The sequence below is a fragment of the Empidonax traillii genome, unplaced genomic scaffold (assembly GCF_003031625.1).
Source record: "Empidonax traillii isolate 1590-97213 ecotype Southwest subspecies unplaced genomic scaffold, ASM303162v1 scaffold84:size2688230, whole genome shotgun sequence".
NCBI lineage: Eukaryota > Metazoa > Chordata > Aves > Passeriformes > Tyrannidae > Empidonax > Empidonax traillii.
In genome coordinates, this window is record NW_020955277.1 from 1,732,298 (window position 1) to 1,751,652 (window position 19,355).

Genomic DNA, 19,355 nt, shown 5'->3' on the forward strand with positions numbered 1-19,355 from the left:
ATTCATCTGCCTTATCTCTAATTTGCTCTCCCCATCTCTTTCCCTTCATAAAGCTTGTCCACAGCACTGTAGCACTTCAGTTTGAAACTTGCATTTGGCTTCCATGTATCGGACTCTAAGAACTGCAACACGCTTCCTTTGTCTATTTGCCAAGTTAGGAAAATAAAATATTGTGTGTGTATCCACATACAATTTTACTCAGGACCGGGCTAGGCTGCAAAATTAGGATCTTGGTTTCAAAGACACTCTGTAGGCAAAGCAAGCTCATTTCAGAGAGCTAGTTTTTTCTTCTGAAAAAAGAAAAGGACAGAAGCAGATGTGACACGTGCATCCCAATCTCCACTGGCAAGCTTAGGAACACTTGCAGCAAGGTTTTGGCTCAGGTTCATCCTCATTTGCAGCGACTAAAAGAATAAAAGCATGGCCTGCTTTTGGAAGGATCAGAGGTGTCAGAAATGGAATAAGTAGATTTTATTGTCTCCTGTGAGTTCTGACAGTTTTCTCAATAAGTCTTGATTTCTTGTTGGACAACTTCCAGAAGTAACTGTAGTTTGTGTGTAAGATAATCTGAAAGGGTGGGAAAAAAAGGAAGGAAACTTAGTCCAGAGGAAATCCTGATATATGGCTGAAAATAGGAGCTACATGCAAAGGAAATCTGTACTAGACACTGCATGGAGCAGAGAGGTATTTCATTTACACGGCCACATCTGTGCCTTAACCATCCTGGCCTCTTCCCCAGGCAGACAGACCTCAGGCAGCACTTTCTTCTCCTGCCTGTCCTCCCCTAGGCCTTTCAGCAATTAAATTTGTTAATAAAAAGAGGTTACAGTGTCTGCCTGTCAGTGTCTCCATCCTAACTTTAGGTCTTGTTGCTCAGTCTCAGACAAATTTGACCCAGAGTAGGTGATCTCAAAGATACAATAAAGTTTAGTAGGAACCAGGGCTGGGGTGTGAAAGCAACCCTCTCAGTTCCCCATGTTGGTAGATCTCAGCCCTGTCTTTGTTAAAACAAATTTGGCTGTGGAGGCTGTGCCTTACAAAAGGTGCTGAAGGGGTGCCAGGGGTCATGATTTAGGTTTCATGAAGTCTGTTGGTCATGGAGCAATTTGCATTAGAGATGAGCCCTGGGAACAAACCAGCATCCTGAGTGTGTTTAGGTCCACAGTACTCAAACTCATACTTACAAAACAGGTTACGGCAACGGTCTGACATCTGCCTATGAATTAGGACATAGTAGACTGGAAAACCACTTAAAACCGTGGTGCATCCGATGCTAATGCTCACAGGGTCTGAGTAGAAAGACATTGTCACTGTGAAGAGGCAGATGATGGTAAAAGAGACAGGAACAAACAGGGGAACCTGGGGAAAAGAGTACAGAAGATTGTCAGGCAAAACTGATGGCTGTAGCAAATCAGCCTCCCTATGTGCCAGTACACACTATATTTACTTCTCCATCTAAAGAAGATAAGAAGAAGCATGTATCTGTCCTGCACAGTCCTCTGTACAATCAGATTGCCAACAATCATAGCAGATTCAGAGACCAGTGTGCTCTGTGAGGGGCATACCTCCTATATTCATGTGCATCAAAATATAAACCTCTCTTGCAACTGGAAACCAAGCAAGCAGAGAAGTCACCTATGCCCCATTGCTCCTGTGCATGCACATTTATCTGCTTGTCACCTAGGGCAACTGCTGGTGGAGAATCTGAAGCCAAGGATAGAAGTGACACTTTGAATCAAACTGTTCTTTAGTTATAAAACTCAGGACATATTTTGATCTGCCTTCAGCCTGCCAAAGACTTACAGTGACTAAAACAGGATAAGCCAGACTCCCTCTCTCTATGGTACCTGCACCAAGAACATGAGCTTCAGTGACACCCTGATAAAAGACAAAAGCAGTACTCAGCACTTTAGCTGTACCCTGCTGGATGAGCCAATTCATCCAGGTTATTTAGAGAGTAAATCAGAAGACTACGATAAATAAGAAAACTGTGAAACACCCTCTCCATCTCTGGATCCAAACTCAGCCAAGTAAATACCTCCTTGCCATGGTTGACAGAATGGAGGAGCTTGCTGGTCTCATCAAGGGTGACAATCTCTTTCCAGTAATAAAGATCTTATTTTGGGTGCTCACCATGCCAAGGTGGAAGAGATCAGTTGCTCTGGATATGGTAGCCATCCAGCCATCACACTTACATGCTCCTGCTGTCTTTCCAGCCAGAGCATTCCCTGCCAGCCTCTCCTATGGGTACGCACCCGTGCTGCATATTTGCTTGAGAGGCGAGTGAGAGGACTTCCTCTTCCTCTTACCGGTGTTTTCTCACCATTTTCAACTCAAAATGCTATAGGGAGAATAAATACCAGCACAGTCGCATGTGTGTCCTGTTTTGTTCTCTGGCCCACGGCAGGAGCCGGCCTGAGTCCTGCCACTAGAGCGCAGCATGTGCCCGCGCCACTTGAGCGCAGCTCTTCCTCTTGCAGAGACCTGCGCTGGGGCTTCAAGTCGTTGTAAAACTAGAGAGAGGAGGGCCGGAAAACAACCCGACTGACCCAAAGCTCAGTATTTCCCTCCCTTGCTTAACCAGCATTTAGGAGCCGTTTAAATTCTGAATCTTTGTCTAAAAAAAAGCAGGGCAAAATCTCAGCAACTGAAACCATCAGCACTAATAAACCTGCCCTGAGAAGCTTGGTTTGAAAGAAAAAGCAAAAACTGATTTAAAGTCTGGTTCTGGAGGCATGCATGAGCGCAGCCAGACAACAAACTAGGAAGCTTCAAGGTCTTTGCTAAACATGCTGTTTACAGCAAAGAGCAAGAAGAAAAATTACCCCAAACTTTCCATCAGTATGCTCATAGCCCAAGGAGGAGCCCTGGGAAGTGCTTCTGTCCCCCAAGGTTCTTGCTGACCATTTGCCCACTGTCAGTGGCCTTCGAGGTCTCTTCTCCTCCCCAGGCCTGGCTGGAGGCACCGTGCAGGCGTCTCCAGAGACAGGAACAAACTGGGCCTGCCTCAAGTACCACCCCGACCAAATGCCTTCTACACATTATCCAGCTGGGAGAAATGTGCCCCAAGTGTAAGAAAGTTGCTCAGCAACAACTCCAGCCGACACGAGGAAGATCTCAGCACCCAGTAGCTTAAGAAGGGCCACCAGGGGAGCCATTGCTTTATACTAGACGATATTTCTATGCCAGCAGATGATTCCCCTCGAGTCAAGTTTGCTCCCAGGACCCCTCTGGCCACTCTTTTTTCCCCAAGCCCAATACCTTCTGTTTTGTCAGCTAGAGCTGAGAATTACCTACCCCTGAAACAAAATCCAGGCAAGGGTCCCTACTTGTAGCCCACAAGAGATGAGTGTGGGAACTGCTTTCTCTACATCCCCCAGCTCCCAGTCTGAAATTTTGTCGCCTGGAGTAAGTGTTCTTTTAACACATGCAGCTAGTGACACCACATAGAACTGGTTTTACAGGATTTATCACATCAGACTGTTTGGGTACATCAACCAACTACAGGAGCTCTCCACAGGCCTTTACTGAGCATCAGGGATTGAGATCCTTAGAGCCTAAATGCAACTATGACCATGTCATGCTGTAATTACTAGCAAACAAAAGAGAGATTTGACAAGCCTGCACATTCCATCCTGCTGTGTGCATTACCTTGAATGGGCTGTGCAGCTCCGGGTGACGGTGGCGATGGACAATGAGCCCAAGGGTGGCTAATCCTATGAAGAGCCATCGGGAAAAGCTGAAGAAGTTCAGTAGATGGTAGATATCTCCAACACACACCATGGCAGTGACCAAAGGGAACTGAGCAGTGTGAAGATGAAACACAGTCATTAAAGCCTTGCTATGGTCCTCAGACTAGAAAGGGTAATATGGATCACCTCCTGAAGCCCCCCTGCAGCCCCAGGCAGCTACTTCACAGGCCCAACATTTCAGAGGTCAGAGAGCTTTACAGACAGTGTCACAGACTGAAGGCAAAAGGCCTAAACACACTCTTCTGTTGTGCTACAGAAAGGAGCAATTCTTTCAAGACCAGCAAAATCTTTGATGCCTTATGTCCAAGGCAGGGTAATTAAAACATGCAAGATCCAAAGGCCTGCCAGTACATGGGCTACCTACAAAGACAGTTGCTAAGTTTTCAGAGGCCAGCCAAGCTACAAGAGACACTGCAGCACAGTTAGGATGTAGCTGGACCACTGCCATTAAAAAAAAGCAAAAAAAACCACACCACAAACCAAAAAAAACCCAAAACAAAAAACAAACAAACAAACAAAAAACCACACAAAAACCCCAACAAACAAAACACCACTAAAAAGGATACCATCTCTGCAAATGCTCATTTGGGAATTTTCATTTTCCAAAAAGCCAAAGCTTATTGGTACTCTCATAGGACAACAATGAGCAGCAACTGTGGTAGGTGGTAGGGAGAGCACTTTTAAAAAAGGTGTCCAAGGTTATAAGGTAGAGACTTAAAAGTAGTGTATTTGGATATTTATGGCACTGCTGGCTCAAGGAGATGTAATACTTTGCAGCCATTTCCTGTATCATGTCTTCTTTATTTTTCAGAGGCTGAATTAATGTCTCAACAACCTTTAAAATTCCTCAGCTTGTCCAGTCTTTGCAGGAAAGCCAAGACTGCAAGAACAGAGCATGTCCACACAGCCAGATCTCCTTACCATTAACATGACAGCAGGGAGGGGTGTATGCTTTCGAATGTGGATCATGGAGAAGAGAGGAGGCCACTGTCCTTCCCTGGAAGCCACAAACAGAGTCCTAGGAAAAGACAGGGAGCCCTACACATTAGCATCCTACATCTAGACTAGAAATTAAATCAGTCACTGAACCAACCTGAGACCACAGGGCACCCACTCACTAACCCAGCCCAGGTCTCCTAGTCAAGGCCACAGTTCTGCCTTTAGCTGCACTTTCAGAGAATCATAGAATGGTCTGAGTTGGAAGAGACCTTAGGAATCATCTAGTTTCAACCACCTTGTCATAGACAGGGAAACCTTCCACTAGACCAGGTTGCTCAGAGCTCCACTTTGGGGGCATTTGGAAGAAAAACCCAGTGTTGAGTTTCCATAGCTCTCCCACAGCCAGTTAGTTCAACACAGAGCACAGCCCACCATCAGGTCTACTGGCAGAGTCCCCTTAGGTGTCTCATTAGCAGAGACCTTTGAGCAAGTCCAAATAGACCATGAGCAAATTCAGGCTGGAAACAGGAGCAAGAAGGTCTCTTACCATAAGAAAAGGGGTTAGTCTTTTCAATGTAAAGGAAGCGGAGGGATCACAACTTTCAGTCCTTTATAAGAGAAGCTGTTGAGTTTATGAAAGAGGATTGTCGGTCTTGATGCCTATATTTATATATGTATATATAATGCATATAAAAAAAATGAAGTGCAATTTCCTCAAATAATAGAGGATTTTCAATCCTCAGGTCAGCTGTTGGAAAACATATATTTTGTCATACTGCCAAGAGGCCAGCTACACACAAGACCAGCTACAAAATGAGAGCGTAGAGCTCCTTGCCTCCATGCCTCCTTTGACTCATGAAAGGGCAATTAGGGAGAAGGCAATTGCATCCAATTTTATAAATTTAATATCCACAAGCAAACCATGCCAGAGCATCAGCTGGGCTGGAGCAGGGCCCAGAGCAGCTGGGGCATGAGTGTACAACTGGTTTTATTGCTGTCTCTGTGGCTTTGCAGGGGTGTGGCTAGCAGGCAGCCAGGGAGGCCCCATGGATGTTTATATGCACTTTCTGCAGTGATTATGTTAATGATGCCAGGATGGGGGACAGAAAGGAGATAGGGAACATGAAGAACCTCTATGCTGTCTGGAGACTTCTTGTCCTCAAAAACCACTATCTAGAGGAACTAACAGGGAGGATTCTCCACACCTGTATTTAATACAGGACTTCAGATAGTGGATCAAATACCTCATTATCTTTCATGCTATGAAACATTCCTTTCATTTAGACTCACTTTTCCTTTTGCAATCAAAGCTGTGAAACAGAACCTGGTCCAGAGAGTTCTCTCAGTTCCTCAGAACCAGCACAACTTACTTCTCTGTGAGCTCTGTCCTCCTCTCCAACCTCAAGGGTCCCATAAGGATACAGAGTGTGGTAGACAATGAAGCTGGCAAGTTAATTTTTCCATGGAACAAAGCTTTTCTTATTGCTACAACAAGACTTTTTGAACATCAACTATTGTTTTAGGAATAGCCCATCCCAATAACATTTCACTGACCTCAAAGTCCTCAAGGGAGAGTTTGCCTTTGGGCAGAGATCCTCATAACAGAGGGACCCTGTGCCCTGCAGCAGTGCAGCTGGGTGAACCCAGTGAAAGAAGAGCTAGGTCTCACTGAGCAGCTGCCAACATCAACAAAGCTCCTAGTTCACCAGGAACATTGACATTTCACTTTAAACTGGGGATTTAACCTGAAGGGTAGGGGGAGAAGATAAAAATCTTTGTTAGTGACCAAACCTAGATGGCAAAGTCTAGGCCTGGCCACAAATAGAAAGAATAGAATCTTAGCCAATAGGGACCATCATGTAGGCGACAATGTGAGAGTCAAAAGTCTTATTTTTCCCACAAAAGTGTCTAAAACGCCATTAGGTGGATGGAGAGTTGCACAGGTTGCTGGTGCTTCCCTCTGATTCAGTGAGCCAAAGGAATAATAAATGTGTAGGGATGTGACCTTGAAAATGTGAAGATTCCTCCATTCATGGTTCCAAAGCAGGACAGTGCGACAAGGACAGGGACCACAGAGATCAGGCTTTTGAAGGCTCGCTGCACAAAGCTCTGTAGGAAGAGTAAGCCTGATTTCAGGAACATGTGGTGATCTCTAGAAGACATCAGGTTCAAAAGAGAGAAAACTCTACTGCTAAATCTCACTTTTTCTACTGTCACCTGCAGGCTATTTTTCCTTATCTTTTAGACAAGACTAGAAGAAGTTACTGTTGCCCAGTAATTCAGAGAAATTACAAAGCAACAAAATACTTTACAGGAAAACTACCTCTGAAAGTCTTGCCATGATCACAGCATAAGCTGACCACACTGAAGAGATAAGAGTAGGAGAAAAACTCACCACAGCCACAGCAGGAGAAGCCAGAACATCTTGTGTTCCCAGGACTGTGTAATAGGAGACATTGGTGAGCATGTACCCCACAATTACCGTGATCACGGAGATGATGACAGCCAGGGGAATATTTCTACAAGAAAGAGGACGACAGACACACAAAGAACACGCTGCTATCCCTTGCCATGCACAGTATTACTGCAGACTGTAACTGGCATTGGTTAGGTGAGCCCACAAACTAATTCCTCCCATACTGCTTTTGGGGAAGTGTGATACACCAGGAGCTGGTAACCTAAGAAGACTTCTTCCCAGCCTTACCGTTCAGGTCTGACCAACTCTTCGCGCACAAAGCTGGCCTGAAACCTGGGAAGAAACAGGGAGTCTGTTTGAGTCATGCTGAGGGCACCTGTCTGCAGCCCACAAAGCGCCCTCCCATTCCACCTACCAGCCTGAATATGCGAACATGCCTGCGTAAAAAGCAAGGGGGAGCTTATCCAAAACCAGTGACTCTCTGTCAAAAGCATCCTGGAAGTTTTCAGTGTGGCCTGCAGAGGAGATAAACAATGGACATGGAGCAGGGAAATGTCACAGACAGGTTTCCTTCCCTATGGGATAACATCCCCTTGTACCTCTTATCCAGACCTGGGAAGAGTGTTTGTGACTTCCTCGGAGCCAAGTATTCAGATTAATTTCATTGCTTTAATTTGCAGTGCTGTTGCTGACACATTTACTTCCCCACAGTAACAGAAAAAAAATCTATCCTGTGTCCAGCTACAGGAGACGTTTCAAGAAGAGCAACAGTGACAGATGGTTGTTTCCAACAGAGCCTGCTATGGGAACAGGAGATAGTGGAGAGGAGAGGACTCACGTAGTCCTGCCCTTTCTTCAGGCACAAAATTAATTTTCTGGGTTGACCCCCATCTTCCTTCCCCAGCCCCCTAAGCAGCTGGACACACACTCCTCTTTGATGTGGTGCAGCCAGCGAGGCGGCAAACTCGGCTCTCACTGTGTTCCCTCCTGTTCCCGCTGCTGGAGTGCTGACCCCAGCCCTGCACTGGCCAGAGCATGGGAACCAGGGTGGAGGAGGGAACAGGAGCAGGGACTGCCAGCCTGGCCCCCCATCCAGGCAGGTTCCCTGCCCACCACCCCTGCCAGCCATCACTGCTTGCCCGCAGGAGGACACAGAGGGAAAAGCAAATAAATTTAAAAACTAGAGGTGGCTCAAATAGAAAATATGTTTTTCCAGCTCCCTCAGTTTTCCTACAAGTTCTGTGCTTGTGAAATAACAAAACAAAACATAACAAAAAAACCCCCTAAAGTCAGGATTCTCTTACTCCAAAAAAAACAAAACCAAAAACAAACAAAAAAAATAGGGAAAAGATAAATGCCTAATGGCCTCTCATTCAAACATAGTTAAAAATAGTTGCATTTCCAGCATTTTCAAATCTGGTTGGCTCAAGGTATGGTTCCACATCTATATTCAGTTTTCCATACTAAAGTCTCTTCAAAAGTAAGAGATGTGAAGCTTGTCTAGTTGGATTTCATCAGGAAAGGGATGAAATGGCATGGAGCATTTGGAAAAAGTTAGGCCTCTTCTAGGGAGATGCTTCTGCAAGGAGTTCAGTGACGAGATTTGAACATTTTGGTTTGTAATGCTGGTCCAGCAAGTCTCTAAAACAAACCTGAACCAAAGAGAAGATAACGGCAGAGGAAAGGATAAAAGTGGAAAAAAAAAAAAAAAGGCAGAACAAGGCAGGGGAATTAGGTAAACCAAATTAAAAGGACAAAACTGATTTTTAATTTTTAAGCACAAAAGAAACGAAGTCCAAATGAAAATAGATTTGAAACAAAATAACCCAAAATGTAGGAGTGGGCCTGTTGGGGTACACTTTTTATGTTCTGAAATGATGGCTGATAAGTCATGGTGCATAAAACAGATTTACTGCCTGCACTGCATTAATAAGTGATTTACAGTCCCTTGTGAGTCACATTAAATACAACCTGTCATACTGGGGTCTCTTGGTGAATTCTCCCTCCAGATGTCACTAGCACTTATCCTCCCCACTGGAGGACTGATGCCAGGGCTCCAGATTGTTGTTTGAAGGCATTCCTAATAATAATGGCTTGGGATTTCTAGCTGCAGGGCAGTCCTTCAGTTCAGAAGCACTGCCAGCCTGGGGGGATCTTTGCATGTTCAAAGGAGCCACTCCAGACATCAGAAAGAAACATGAACATGGAGCCCACTGCCTGTGGTGTTTTCTTCGCAGAGGAAGGTAACAGCATGAAGAGGAAGCAAGCTTCTTCCCTTGAGTGGGAATGACTTGGGTTTTTCTATAAACTAAGGCTTGGATTAAAGCCAGTACTCTTGTATCATTCCCAGAAGATACCACTGGTAGGGTTTTTTAGCCCCCACTCTGGATGTCAGCATGCAAGCCTGCAGGATTCCATTGTGAATTCCCTTAATTACTGCCCGTCTGGATTTGGAGGGAAAAAAACATCAGCATAAGCCACAGAAAGGTTAGACATGCCATTACCGGGGTTCAGCTGAGGAGTGGTAACTCATTGCACAGCTGTACCTGGCTCAGGTCACCATGGGATGCTGTCACACATCCCTAATGTCCATCAAATTTGTGCTTTGGAAAGATTTTGAGCTGAGAACAGGCAAGTCTGACTCCAAAGAAAGACCATCTGCAGAGCAAGGTGCCTGTATGACCCTGGGTAGGATCATACAGCCACAGGCACTAAGACCCTCTCAGTTTTGGAGAAAGCACCACCAAGCCAGGTGCATCAGCTCAGTGCTATGATGTAGCTTAGTGACAACTACACGGGCCTCAGATTATCTCCCAGATAATTCATGTCCAGCACATCGACAGAGAAAGCTCCTGCCAGCTAAATGAGCACCACACTTGTCACTTGGGATTGATAAAAGCTGTAACAGGCAGGCACATCGAGCACCCTCCCTCAGCCATGCAGCAGCAACACCTACCCTGAGCCAGCAGCATCATCCCTGGCACGATGATGAGTGCAAGAGCCAGGAGTTTAACAACGGAGAGAGCTGTCTGCAGCCGGGCGCTCCAGGTGACACTCCAGGAATTGAGGGTGAGGACCATGTCTGGAGAGAAGAACACACTGCTACAGCTGTAGCCCATGTCTGACACACACAGGAAAAATTACAAAGGCGCTCTCTGCTCTAGGGATGCCGGGAACAAGGCTGCATCTTTATGCCTTAAAGAGGGTGCTCAGGGTGAGAGATGTCAGAAAACATCACAGGTGTGGCCTAGTGTACAGCATTTGAAGGGCAAGCTGAGTTATGCTCCTAAAAGAGACCAGGAGCCTGATTCCTGCCAGGCGATCCACACCTGCCTCAGGGAAAGGTGCAAGACTGCTGGGACATCTCTGTAGATGCACTGCACAGCAGTGCCTGTGCCAGCACACAGCGGTCCACAGCAGGCAGGACAGGGTCACAGGCTGGATGCACCAGGCAAGGAGTTCAAAACCTTGAGCCTTACACCCTCTATCCATGTGGCATTTGCACAGCTATACATGAAGAGTCTCTGCTCCCATATCTGGCAAAATCCCCCTGACTTAAGGCTCCAGCTGCTCAACTGGGGGGCCCATTCCCCTTCCCGGAGAATACAATGGCACAAAACCATCAACAACCTTGGATCAGAAAGTTTTGTGTAGCCAAGGAGGTAACACGGGACCCAGATTCCACCATTATTCTAGAAGATAAACTCCCCTTAAGTGTCCCTGGTCTGGGGCAGAGAGGCTCCAGGACTGACAGTCCCATAAATGTTAGTACTTACAGTACCCCAGGAGAGACACGAGCTTCACTGCAGGGACAGGGGCTGCGCAGGGGGCAAAGAATGGCTCCAGCATGTACCGTCCAAATGCCAAGGAAACCACAGCACTGTTGGCAGGCCTGGAGAAGGGTGGGAGTGGGGGAGGGAACTGAGAACAAACTGGTCTGGGGACGGCCAAAAAACGGCATGAGGTAAAACTGCACAAAACTCGGGAAGGGGGGCAAGTTTCCCCATCTGGCTTAATCTTGCTCACCCATGCAGATGGTGAATTCCCAGAGCCTTTTTCATGGTTTTTTCCTCAATAAATGGGTTAAAAACCACATGCTTCAAAAAGATTAATTCCCAACTTGAAAGCAAAAGTCGAGATTAATCATGCTGAGCAATGTGGTGTGGTTCATATGTCCTGCATCATCTCAGCTTACACGAAGGACACAGGTTATTGAGAAGTGAGGACTTCCTTTTTACTGTTAAAAAAAGAAGTCATTCGCAATGTTCTAAATTATTTCACTTGGGGCCGAGCCAGAAAGTTGTCTCCACTTTCCCAATCTGGAGAAACCAAAAAAGTTTCACAATGAAAACAGAAGGTCTGAAATAGATCTGGCATCTATTGTCAGTCTCTGAAAAATACCATGGCCCTTGGGGGAAACCAGCTGCCAGGGGAAAAGAGATGTTCTTCAAGCACAAAATATATTGAACATGTGTAACTGTTTACTCATTATGCCTTCTTTTTATCACTGAAAACTCTTCAGAAATTGTTCCATTTGTTTCTACTCTTTCCTTTACAAACTGCCTGGACTGTTACCTGGCACCATAACTTTTATTTTTTCAAATTGTCACTGCATCCAGAAAAAGACGAACAAGCAAAATCTCTTACCTGATAGCAAAAAACTCTGCCCACAGGAATAAGAAGCTTGGCAGAGGCCCTAGTGTCTCCAAAATGTAGATGTAATGCCCTCCAGACTTGGTGATTCTTGTTCCAAGCTCTGCATAACACAAGGCACCTGGAGAAGTTGAGGTAAAAGTGTCTCAAGTAAATCATCCCATGGATTTTCCCTTTTCTGTGTGACTTTTCAGGGATTGAACGAATACATTTAAAGTTGGTAGTAAATTAAAGTTAGTAGTAAATTAGAGGAAGAAGTACAAGTCTTAAGCCCTGCCTATGTTGGATTTTCTTAAGGTAAATTATTAATCCTCTTCTCATCAAAAGAAATCCTAAAACACCTCTCTTCATTGAGCACGACTCTACTGTGGGATGTGACCCTGTGAAGTAGGAGCAGCTCTAACTGTGCTGTCCACTTCATCAGCCAGCTCAGGTGGCCGTGGAAGGAGAGTGCAGGAACCTGGTGGTGATATGGCCATGCCTCCAAGTCCTGTGGCAATCATGCCATATTCATGTCATGCCAGTGTCGGCAACCTCAGTTTTTCCTGCCTCTCTGTTGGGAAATTTGTGCAGAATCCCCATGAGAAGCATAGAATGTAGGCAGACAGCTTGTCTCATTTTTTCCAGTGGGTCCCTTTATGTGCTTCAAGGATGCATTTAAGTGCTTTGCTGAACTCATGCAATGGGACTTGCAATGCCCCACTTGAAAGAAAAAAAAAAAAGCGTAAAAGACAGCAAGCCTTTCTAACATACTGCAAAGGAATGTCAGAGAAATGATCAGGGGAGGTCATCAAGCTGATAAAAGGGAAATAAAAACCCAACAAATTCAGCTACAAAATACAATAGCTTAATAAAGAGGTTCCCAAGGCTCTTCCAGCAGAGTCTATCAAGGGATGCAAAGGAGAGAAAAACCTTTACAAGTGCAGAGCTTGGGCTGCGTGATTAGCACACACAGTGTCATTTACTGCTCTGCTTGGTTAAAAGAAACACCATGCTCACATGATATCGTAAGATTTTCTTCAGGTAAAAGTGTATCAATCACCAACCACACATAGGCTGCAACGGGAAATATTGTACATACACTAAGAGCAAGAACCACTCCTGTTGCCATATTAACAACTGAATGTCTAGTTTTCTAAACTTGCATGTACATGTCATGGTGTCAGTGTTTTTTTTCACATGGAGTATTTCCCCTTTCTTGTTTTGTTTTTTTTTTTTTTTTTCCTAAGTTACAGCAGAAGAAGAATGTTAAAGTCACCCATGTAATAAGCATCAGATCTCTCTCTCTTGGGCTGAGATCTTGCAATTGTACTATTATCACCTTTAGAGAGTTTCTGAGACGGTGATTTTAGGCAGTTAATGAAAGAAACCACAAGCCATGTGTTTTATCCATTGTAACTTTAGGAGCTATATTATTTCAGAAGAACTAAAATGAAACTGTCATCACAAAGACAGCCCTTTATGAAAAAAGACAAGTATTAAATGCCAGAAAACAAGCCAAGGGTACTGCACAGAAAGTGGGGCTGAACTGATCTGCTCCATCTCCTGTCCCAAGGCAGGATCAGACATACCCACACCATCTCTGATAGACACACAGACACCCACCCCCAGCTGGTGGATGCTCTGTAGCTCCCCAGGCACTCTGCTCTAGTGCTTCGCTATCCTCTCCAACAGAAAGGGCATCCCACGTGGCATATGGAGACTGCCCCTTCTCGCCCTTCTCACAGTGTCTATGAAAAGCACAGCACAGCTCTTCCATTCCCTTTTAGGTGCCTACATCTCCCTTCCACCTTATAAAACGAGTCCCCTCATTCTCCCCCAGGCTGAGACACCACCTGCAGTCACTGTCACTCCTCTGCCTTGGACTCGAAGGTGAATTGATATTCACAGACAGTAAGTGCTGGAATTCTGTCAATCACCTCAGGGGAATCATTTGAACTAAAGACCACTAGTAATCACCCTCTGGCTTGTTAAATCTTTGTTTCTATTGCAGTAGGAATCAAGAATTTTGAGTTTATTCGTCCTCCAAATTTGTATACATGAAAATGTGCAGGCTCTCCTCACCTCCCAGGTGCTTAAGTAAAGGCTGACAAAGCTCCCCACTCACCAAACATTGAGAGGACCCCACAGGCGAACCAGACAACCAGGGAGAAACCCACAGTGCCAGAGTTTTTCAGTACTCCTTTTGGGGAGATAAAGATGCCGCTGCCAACCATGCTGCCGATGAGGAGAGAGAAAGCCCTCAGCAAAGTTATCTTTTTCCTCAGAAAAATGGCCTCTTCATTCTTGTCTTTCCCCATGGTTTTCTTCTAATTGCAGGGGAAGGTCATGAATTCAGGAGCTACAGTCTCTCAAGTGTCCTCAAGGCTCACCTGTAAGACAAAGAGTCAGGGATTCGAGGATCTTCTTTTCTGGACAAGATTTTTTTTCAGAAACCTGTCAAGATCCGTTGAATCTGTTCTCCGCAACTGCAGGATGCATCAAACAAACACAAGTGCATAGAACGCAAGTGGTATCATCTCTCACATCAGCACAGCTCCCAAGAGGCACTTAGTGTTTTCTTTCTCTTCTGTCAAGCAGCACAGAGCATTACATGTTGCGTGCCACATTTCAGGGTATGATTTCCAAATTTGACTTTGATGCCCAAACTGAAACTGGCCAGGTTAAGGTTAATTTAAAGGGACCTAATTTGGGGGCACATTGCTTTCAGCTGGCCAGCAGAAAACAGATTTAAAGTTGCAAACCTAACAATCAAGACCTTGAGGATCTCTGAGTTTAAAAAACATTAAGCTGTATTAGTTGGTGTGCACAGATGATTTAACCTTTTTTGCTTTCTATCCACCCTTCCTAAATAAACAAGCCTTGTTTTTTCTCACTAGAGTTTCATTTTATCAGTGTTTCTTAATATGGTGTCAAGCCTTTTTGCTATCAAAGTATTGAAGAGTCAGAAGTAAGCACTGTCCACAATTGTAAAGCAGAGCATAGCCATTACTATCAGATGTGTCATTTCTTCTGTTAATATAAAAACTTTCTTGGTAATAGAAGCAGTGAAGTTTTTCCTAGAAAAGAGGGAACTTCAGACACTTCAGGGATCACATGAGTTGACCCAGATCTAGTTCTCTCCCAGTGCAGCAACCTCCCATCTCCCTGCCTTGTCTCTCCCATCTCTCTCAGTCCTAGGCTGGCACCTTCACCAAGAAACTCACCTTTTGCTCTAGGTAGGTAAGGCGAATTCAGATCAGTTACTACAGTCCAATTTGCTGCAGCAAACCTGTCTGTAGTTTTTGTAACAGCAAGGTAGATACTTTACACTGCTAATTATCCCTGGTAGAGCAGGCAAGGCGAGTCTGGAATAGATAATCTGCACACATCCCCACCAATGCTCAGCTGCAGTGCTTTTTTTTCATTATTCTAATGCAGTAAATTGCAAATATATATAAATTATATATACATATATATATATATATGCCCCAGCTACATGTCTGTATACTACAACAAAGTTACACTGTACATGAGACTCTATTTTATGGATTTCTTGAATTATTTAATAATTGCAGTGGTGTGTCTGTGAGGAGACAGTGGTCACCTATAGAAGCCGATTTAAGCAGTCAGAAATTGCTTTCTTGATATTCTGTATTTTCCACTTAGAGATATAAATGTCCCCATAACTCTGAGGGGGACAATTCTTGTTACCAGTCGCCCACAATACTTATTTGCATGCCCTGTGTAAACTCAGTGTAACCAAGGGCTTTTCTCCCCCATCCCCAGCTATTTTCCCACCTGGAAACCGGCAGGAGGAAGTGGGGGTTATCACTTTCTCTGCACACATATGCCTAGCACATGCAGAAAGCCCTCTCTCCTGCCAGCAGCATGAGCTGGTTTCTCTGAGATCATGCCAAGCCTGCACACGCATCTTCTCGATCAAACCAGCCAAGTTCAGTTATTAAACCTCTAATGAGTCCCGGAGGACCCTTTAGGCTCAGATGGGTCACATCAGTGTTGTCTGGTCCCACAGAACTGCTCCTCAGAGTCCCAAAACCTCACAGGGCTGCTGGAGACAGTGGTTCTGGAGGAGCTTCCCAACCCCTCAGCTGCAGTTCTCTCAGACACCAATTAATTATCGTAACGTGAAATACCAATATCATCTGGTATTTCTCAGCCAAAATGAGAACCACACAGCATTCATTTGCAGGGGTGAAATACAGAGGCTCACCGAATCGAAACTGAAGAGAGATGCTGTGCACAGCTGTGCCTAAAACACTGTTCTGAGATAATTAAAAGGGCACTTATCTGTTTGGCTGGGCTTTAAACCAAGCAGGTGCATTTACAATCCATCAGACTCCCATTTCTTGCTGGGATCCCGAAGCAGCAAAAGATAGCGTCTCTTTGCAGGCTCTGAAATTACACAGAGAGAGGAGGGCAGGAACAAAAAAAGGAGAGATCAAATCAAATTTACAGACCAGGTTAATGATCCAAAGTAAACATCAAACTCCGTACTTCTGTCCACATGGGGTTTTTGTTTTGTTTTGTGTTTGTTTTTAATACCATTGCCATGCAAAAGTATTTGGAGATAAAACAGTCCAATCCAGTAAATCTGAGAAACATGAAATCTATCAGAATTTGTTCCAGAAGCTGTTGAAGGAAGAGGAAAAAAAGGGGTAAAAGGAAAAAAAATAAAAAAAGTAACAGAAAGCTATTGAATAAGACTTCAAAGAGTCACCTAGCAGAGGCTACCGCCTGGAGAGACCATTCCTGCCTGCTCTGCTTTCCAGCTACATTCCAACACCAGGCACATTAAAATGCAGAGATGTTAATCCTTGTGGCAATGCTTAAGAATATTCACAATGTGCTTGGCACAAAGGAAATAGGCAAAGCTGCTCTTTGTTCCCCCCTTTGACTTAAGAGACAGGTTCAAATCCTTCTTGTCCCAGTGCGGGGTACCTTTGCATGAGACAGATGATCAGTCTGCAGGGCTGGAGAAAAACGTAGCTCAAACCTATTTCACAACTTATCACAGGTACTGGATCTTTACTCCCTTGTTCTTCGTTTATACTAACTTTACTGCTGGTTTGGTGTTTTTAGCTGTTAATCTTACCTCACAGGCACTGCAGCATGGACGGAGATGGAGAAGACAGGCATAAAGAGAAAATCATGTCTGTTATTTGTCTAGAAGCCCCAGCAGAGAGCAGGACCCACTGTGGTCAGCACAGAGGGAGAGTAGATGTTACTCTGCTGAAAAGCTAGTGAGATAAACAAGCAAGTTGGAAAAAGCAGAGGAGGGAGACAGCATCATTCTCAGCTGGGGAGCTGAGACCTAGAGCAACCAGTGACCTTCCTCCTCCTATCACACAGAAAGCGGGTGGCATCCCTAGGAAACAGATTGTACCTCCAGAATTCCACTTCAATGACCTATCTCCCCAAAAAACACCCTAGCTACTAGGGAATACTCCTAACTAGTTACAGCTGTTTTCTTTGTGTGGGCCTCAATCAATACCACACAGCCAAGAACAGGTTAACCCCTTCCTTTTCACACTGCAAAAGATACAGGCGTCAAACGGTTCCTCGCAGTCCCCCTATTTTTATTTTTTTTTGTGTGCCAAAAATGTCACTCCAATTCAATGTCCACCACAAGGCACAGGATCTAACTAAATAAAATCAGCAGTGAATGGAAGCTTTTTATTCATGCATGAAAGTAGCATAAATAAGCTTTAATGAGGCTGGTGGTGGTCTGTTCTGGGAACTCAATCAGAAAATCTATTTAGGAGACCTGAGAGATGTTTGTTTACAGACCAAAATGAACACAAGAAACATGCTGAAAGGACAAGACATGCAGCTCTACTGCTTTTCAGCTTTCTACAGCTGGTTTGCCACCCTGGATAAGAAACTGAAAGGGACAGTAGGTAATAAATCAGACTCAGGCTCACAACCCCAGATGTAGTAATAAATCCATGCAATTGCCTTAGGTGTCAATGTAAAAATAGTTTCCATCGGCTTCTCTTTCTACAGAGTTTCACAAATATAGTCTTATGAGTTGTCTATCAAGCAACTACTATTTCCTAACATTTCTGCCTTAATGACTTTTTTTTTTTTTTTTTTTGCCTTGACTTTAAAATGGCTCTTGGCTCAGGTGACACCACGTTTATCATCTCATTCAGGCATTTCCAGTTGTCCTTCAGACAAGAGTGACTTTTTCAGGAGAGGAGGCCAATGATATGGTGAGTCTGGACCTTTTGATGATATGAGGATGACCTTTTAATTGAGAACCTGAAAGTGTTGAATCCACACTTTACCCCTTTGGCTAGAAATTAGACTAAACCTAGTCTGGCTTTCAAGCAGTTAAATTGCTGTTGCTTTCAGGGTTCCTTCCTACCAGGATTTATATTCTACGACAAGTTTAAAGTTGTTCATTATGACCAGTCTGCCAAAGCAGACACTTCAAAAGAAGATGTTTTAACAATAATATGTCAATTATATTATTATATTATTAATAATTAATATTATAATTAATTTTCCATAATATTCCATTTCAGTCTCACAAGATGTACAGATCATATAAGTGTCATCTCACTTTTCTAAGCATTCAAGTATAACTCTCCATTCAAATGCCACATGGAACTTGTACTTCTATGTATCTAGAACTAATTTCCCATTACTGTTGTGCAGGAATATTGGCCCTCACATGTTGCCAGTGACACGCAAAACACAAATACGGGAGAGATGCACAAGTGATTAAAATAGATTCAAGTATTCTTCTACAACAATAACTATTAAAGACTATCAGGAAGGTGTACCAGCATCCCTGTGAAATGAGCTAACATCCATACGTTTCCCTTTCTTACAAGCAGCAGAAGGGAATACCCAAGGCACTTGCCTCCCAGACTATCAGACCCAAAGCAGCAACACCCAGAGGACCAGGCACTGGAACACACGAATCCAAGGGACAAAAAAAAAAAAAAAAAAAGCCACTTAACAAGATACTGTCTCACGTAGTGGTGCTTCCTGAGGCAATCATCTTGGCTCCACAGTATCTCTTGTGGGGCACAGTGCAGGGAACTGTCCTTAGAGGTTTGTTCTTTTGTGGATGGCTCTCCAAGTAGCAAGCTGTTTTCACTCTCCAGATCAGACCTCCTCCCTGGAACAAGACAATTTGTCCTATTTGAGACTGTTTTCTTAGCTGCGTAAGACAGAACACAAACAAAAATAAATCTAAACATTTCTAGCAGAAGACACCCAACAGAGAAGTTAATGCTGTAGCAAAGTACAGCCAAAATTTTCCCAAATGAGAATTCTTCTCAAGCGCTTCAAATTAAAAAAAAAAAATCCCATAATAGAGCAATATCCCCCCTCATTTCAACAGTTTATGGCACTGCATCGGTGCTGAAGTCTAAGGGTTTATCTGCCTTTGGTCTGGAGCCGGGCAGTGCCAATGCTAAACAGCTCTAGATCCCGCAGGGAAAATTCCTCCATGAACCAGGTCTTTGTTCTACCTCCTGCCTTGGCTGAGGGCTCTAAAAGACACTGCTTCCTAGCCACTGCTTTGTGACCTAGCAAAAACAAGTTCAACAGCTTCAAGCTGTTGTGTGGGGAGCTGTTAC

At 44.3% G+C, this 19,355-nt stretch overlaps 1 protein-coding gene across 6 annotated transcripts; it reads right to left on the minus strand.

Annotated features, from left to right (window-relative positions):
* Positions 1 to 16: 16 nt before the first annotated feature.
* LOC114056174 (cystine/glutamate transporter-like) lies at positions 17 to 18,892 on the minus strand. Of its 6 annotated transcripts, none has more exons than XM_027881171.1 (14): positions 18,732 to 18,892; positions 16,051 to 16,155; positions 13,868 to 14,132; positions 11,755 to 11,881; positions 10,884 to 10,999; positions 10,064 to 10,189; positions 7,523 to 7,622; positions 7,396 to 7,440; positions 7,087 to 7,210; positions 6,697 to 6,800; positions 4,674 to 4,770; positions 3,652 to 3,801; positions 1,185 to 1,359; positions 17 to 567 (listed from the first exon to the last, which is right to left on the minus strand). In XM_027881171.1, exons 3-14 carry the CDS (start codon positions 14,058 to 14,060, stop codon positions 503 to 505), a joined length of 1,422 nt encoding a protein of 473 aa, XP_027736972.1. In that variant the 5' UTR covers positions 14,061 to 14,132; positions 16,051 to 16,155; positions 18,732 to 18,892; the 3' UTR covers positions 17 to 502. The 6 variants fall into 6 exon arrangements, 5 of the variants coding, with proteins under 5 accessions (XP_027736972.1, XP_027736971.1, XP_027736969.1 ...); XM_027881170.1 differs by having other exon boundaries at positions 15,974 to 16,155; XM_027881168.1 differs by having other exon boundaries at positions 13,868 to 16,155.
* Positions 18,893 to 19,355: the final 463 nt, after the last annotated feature.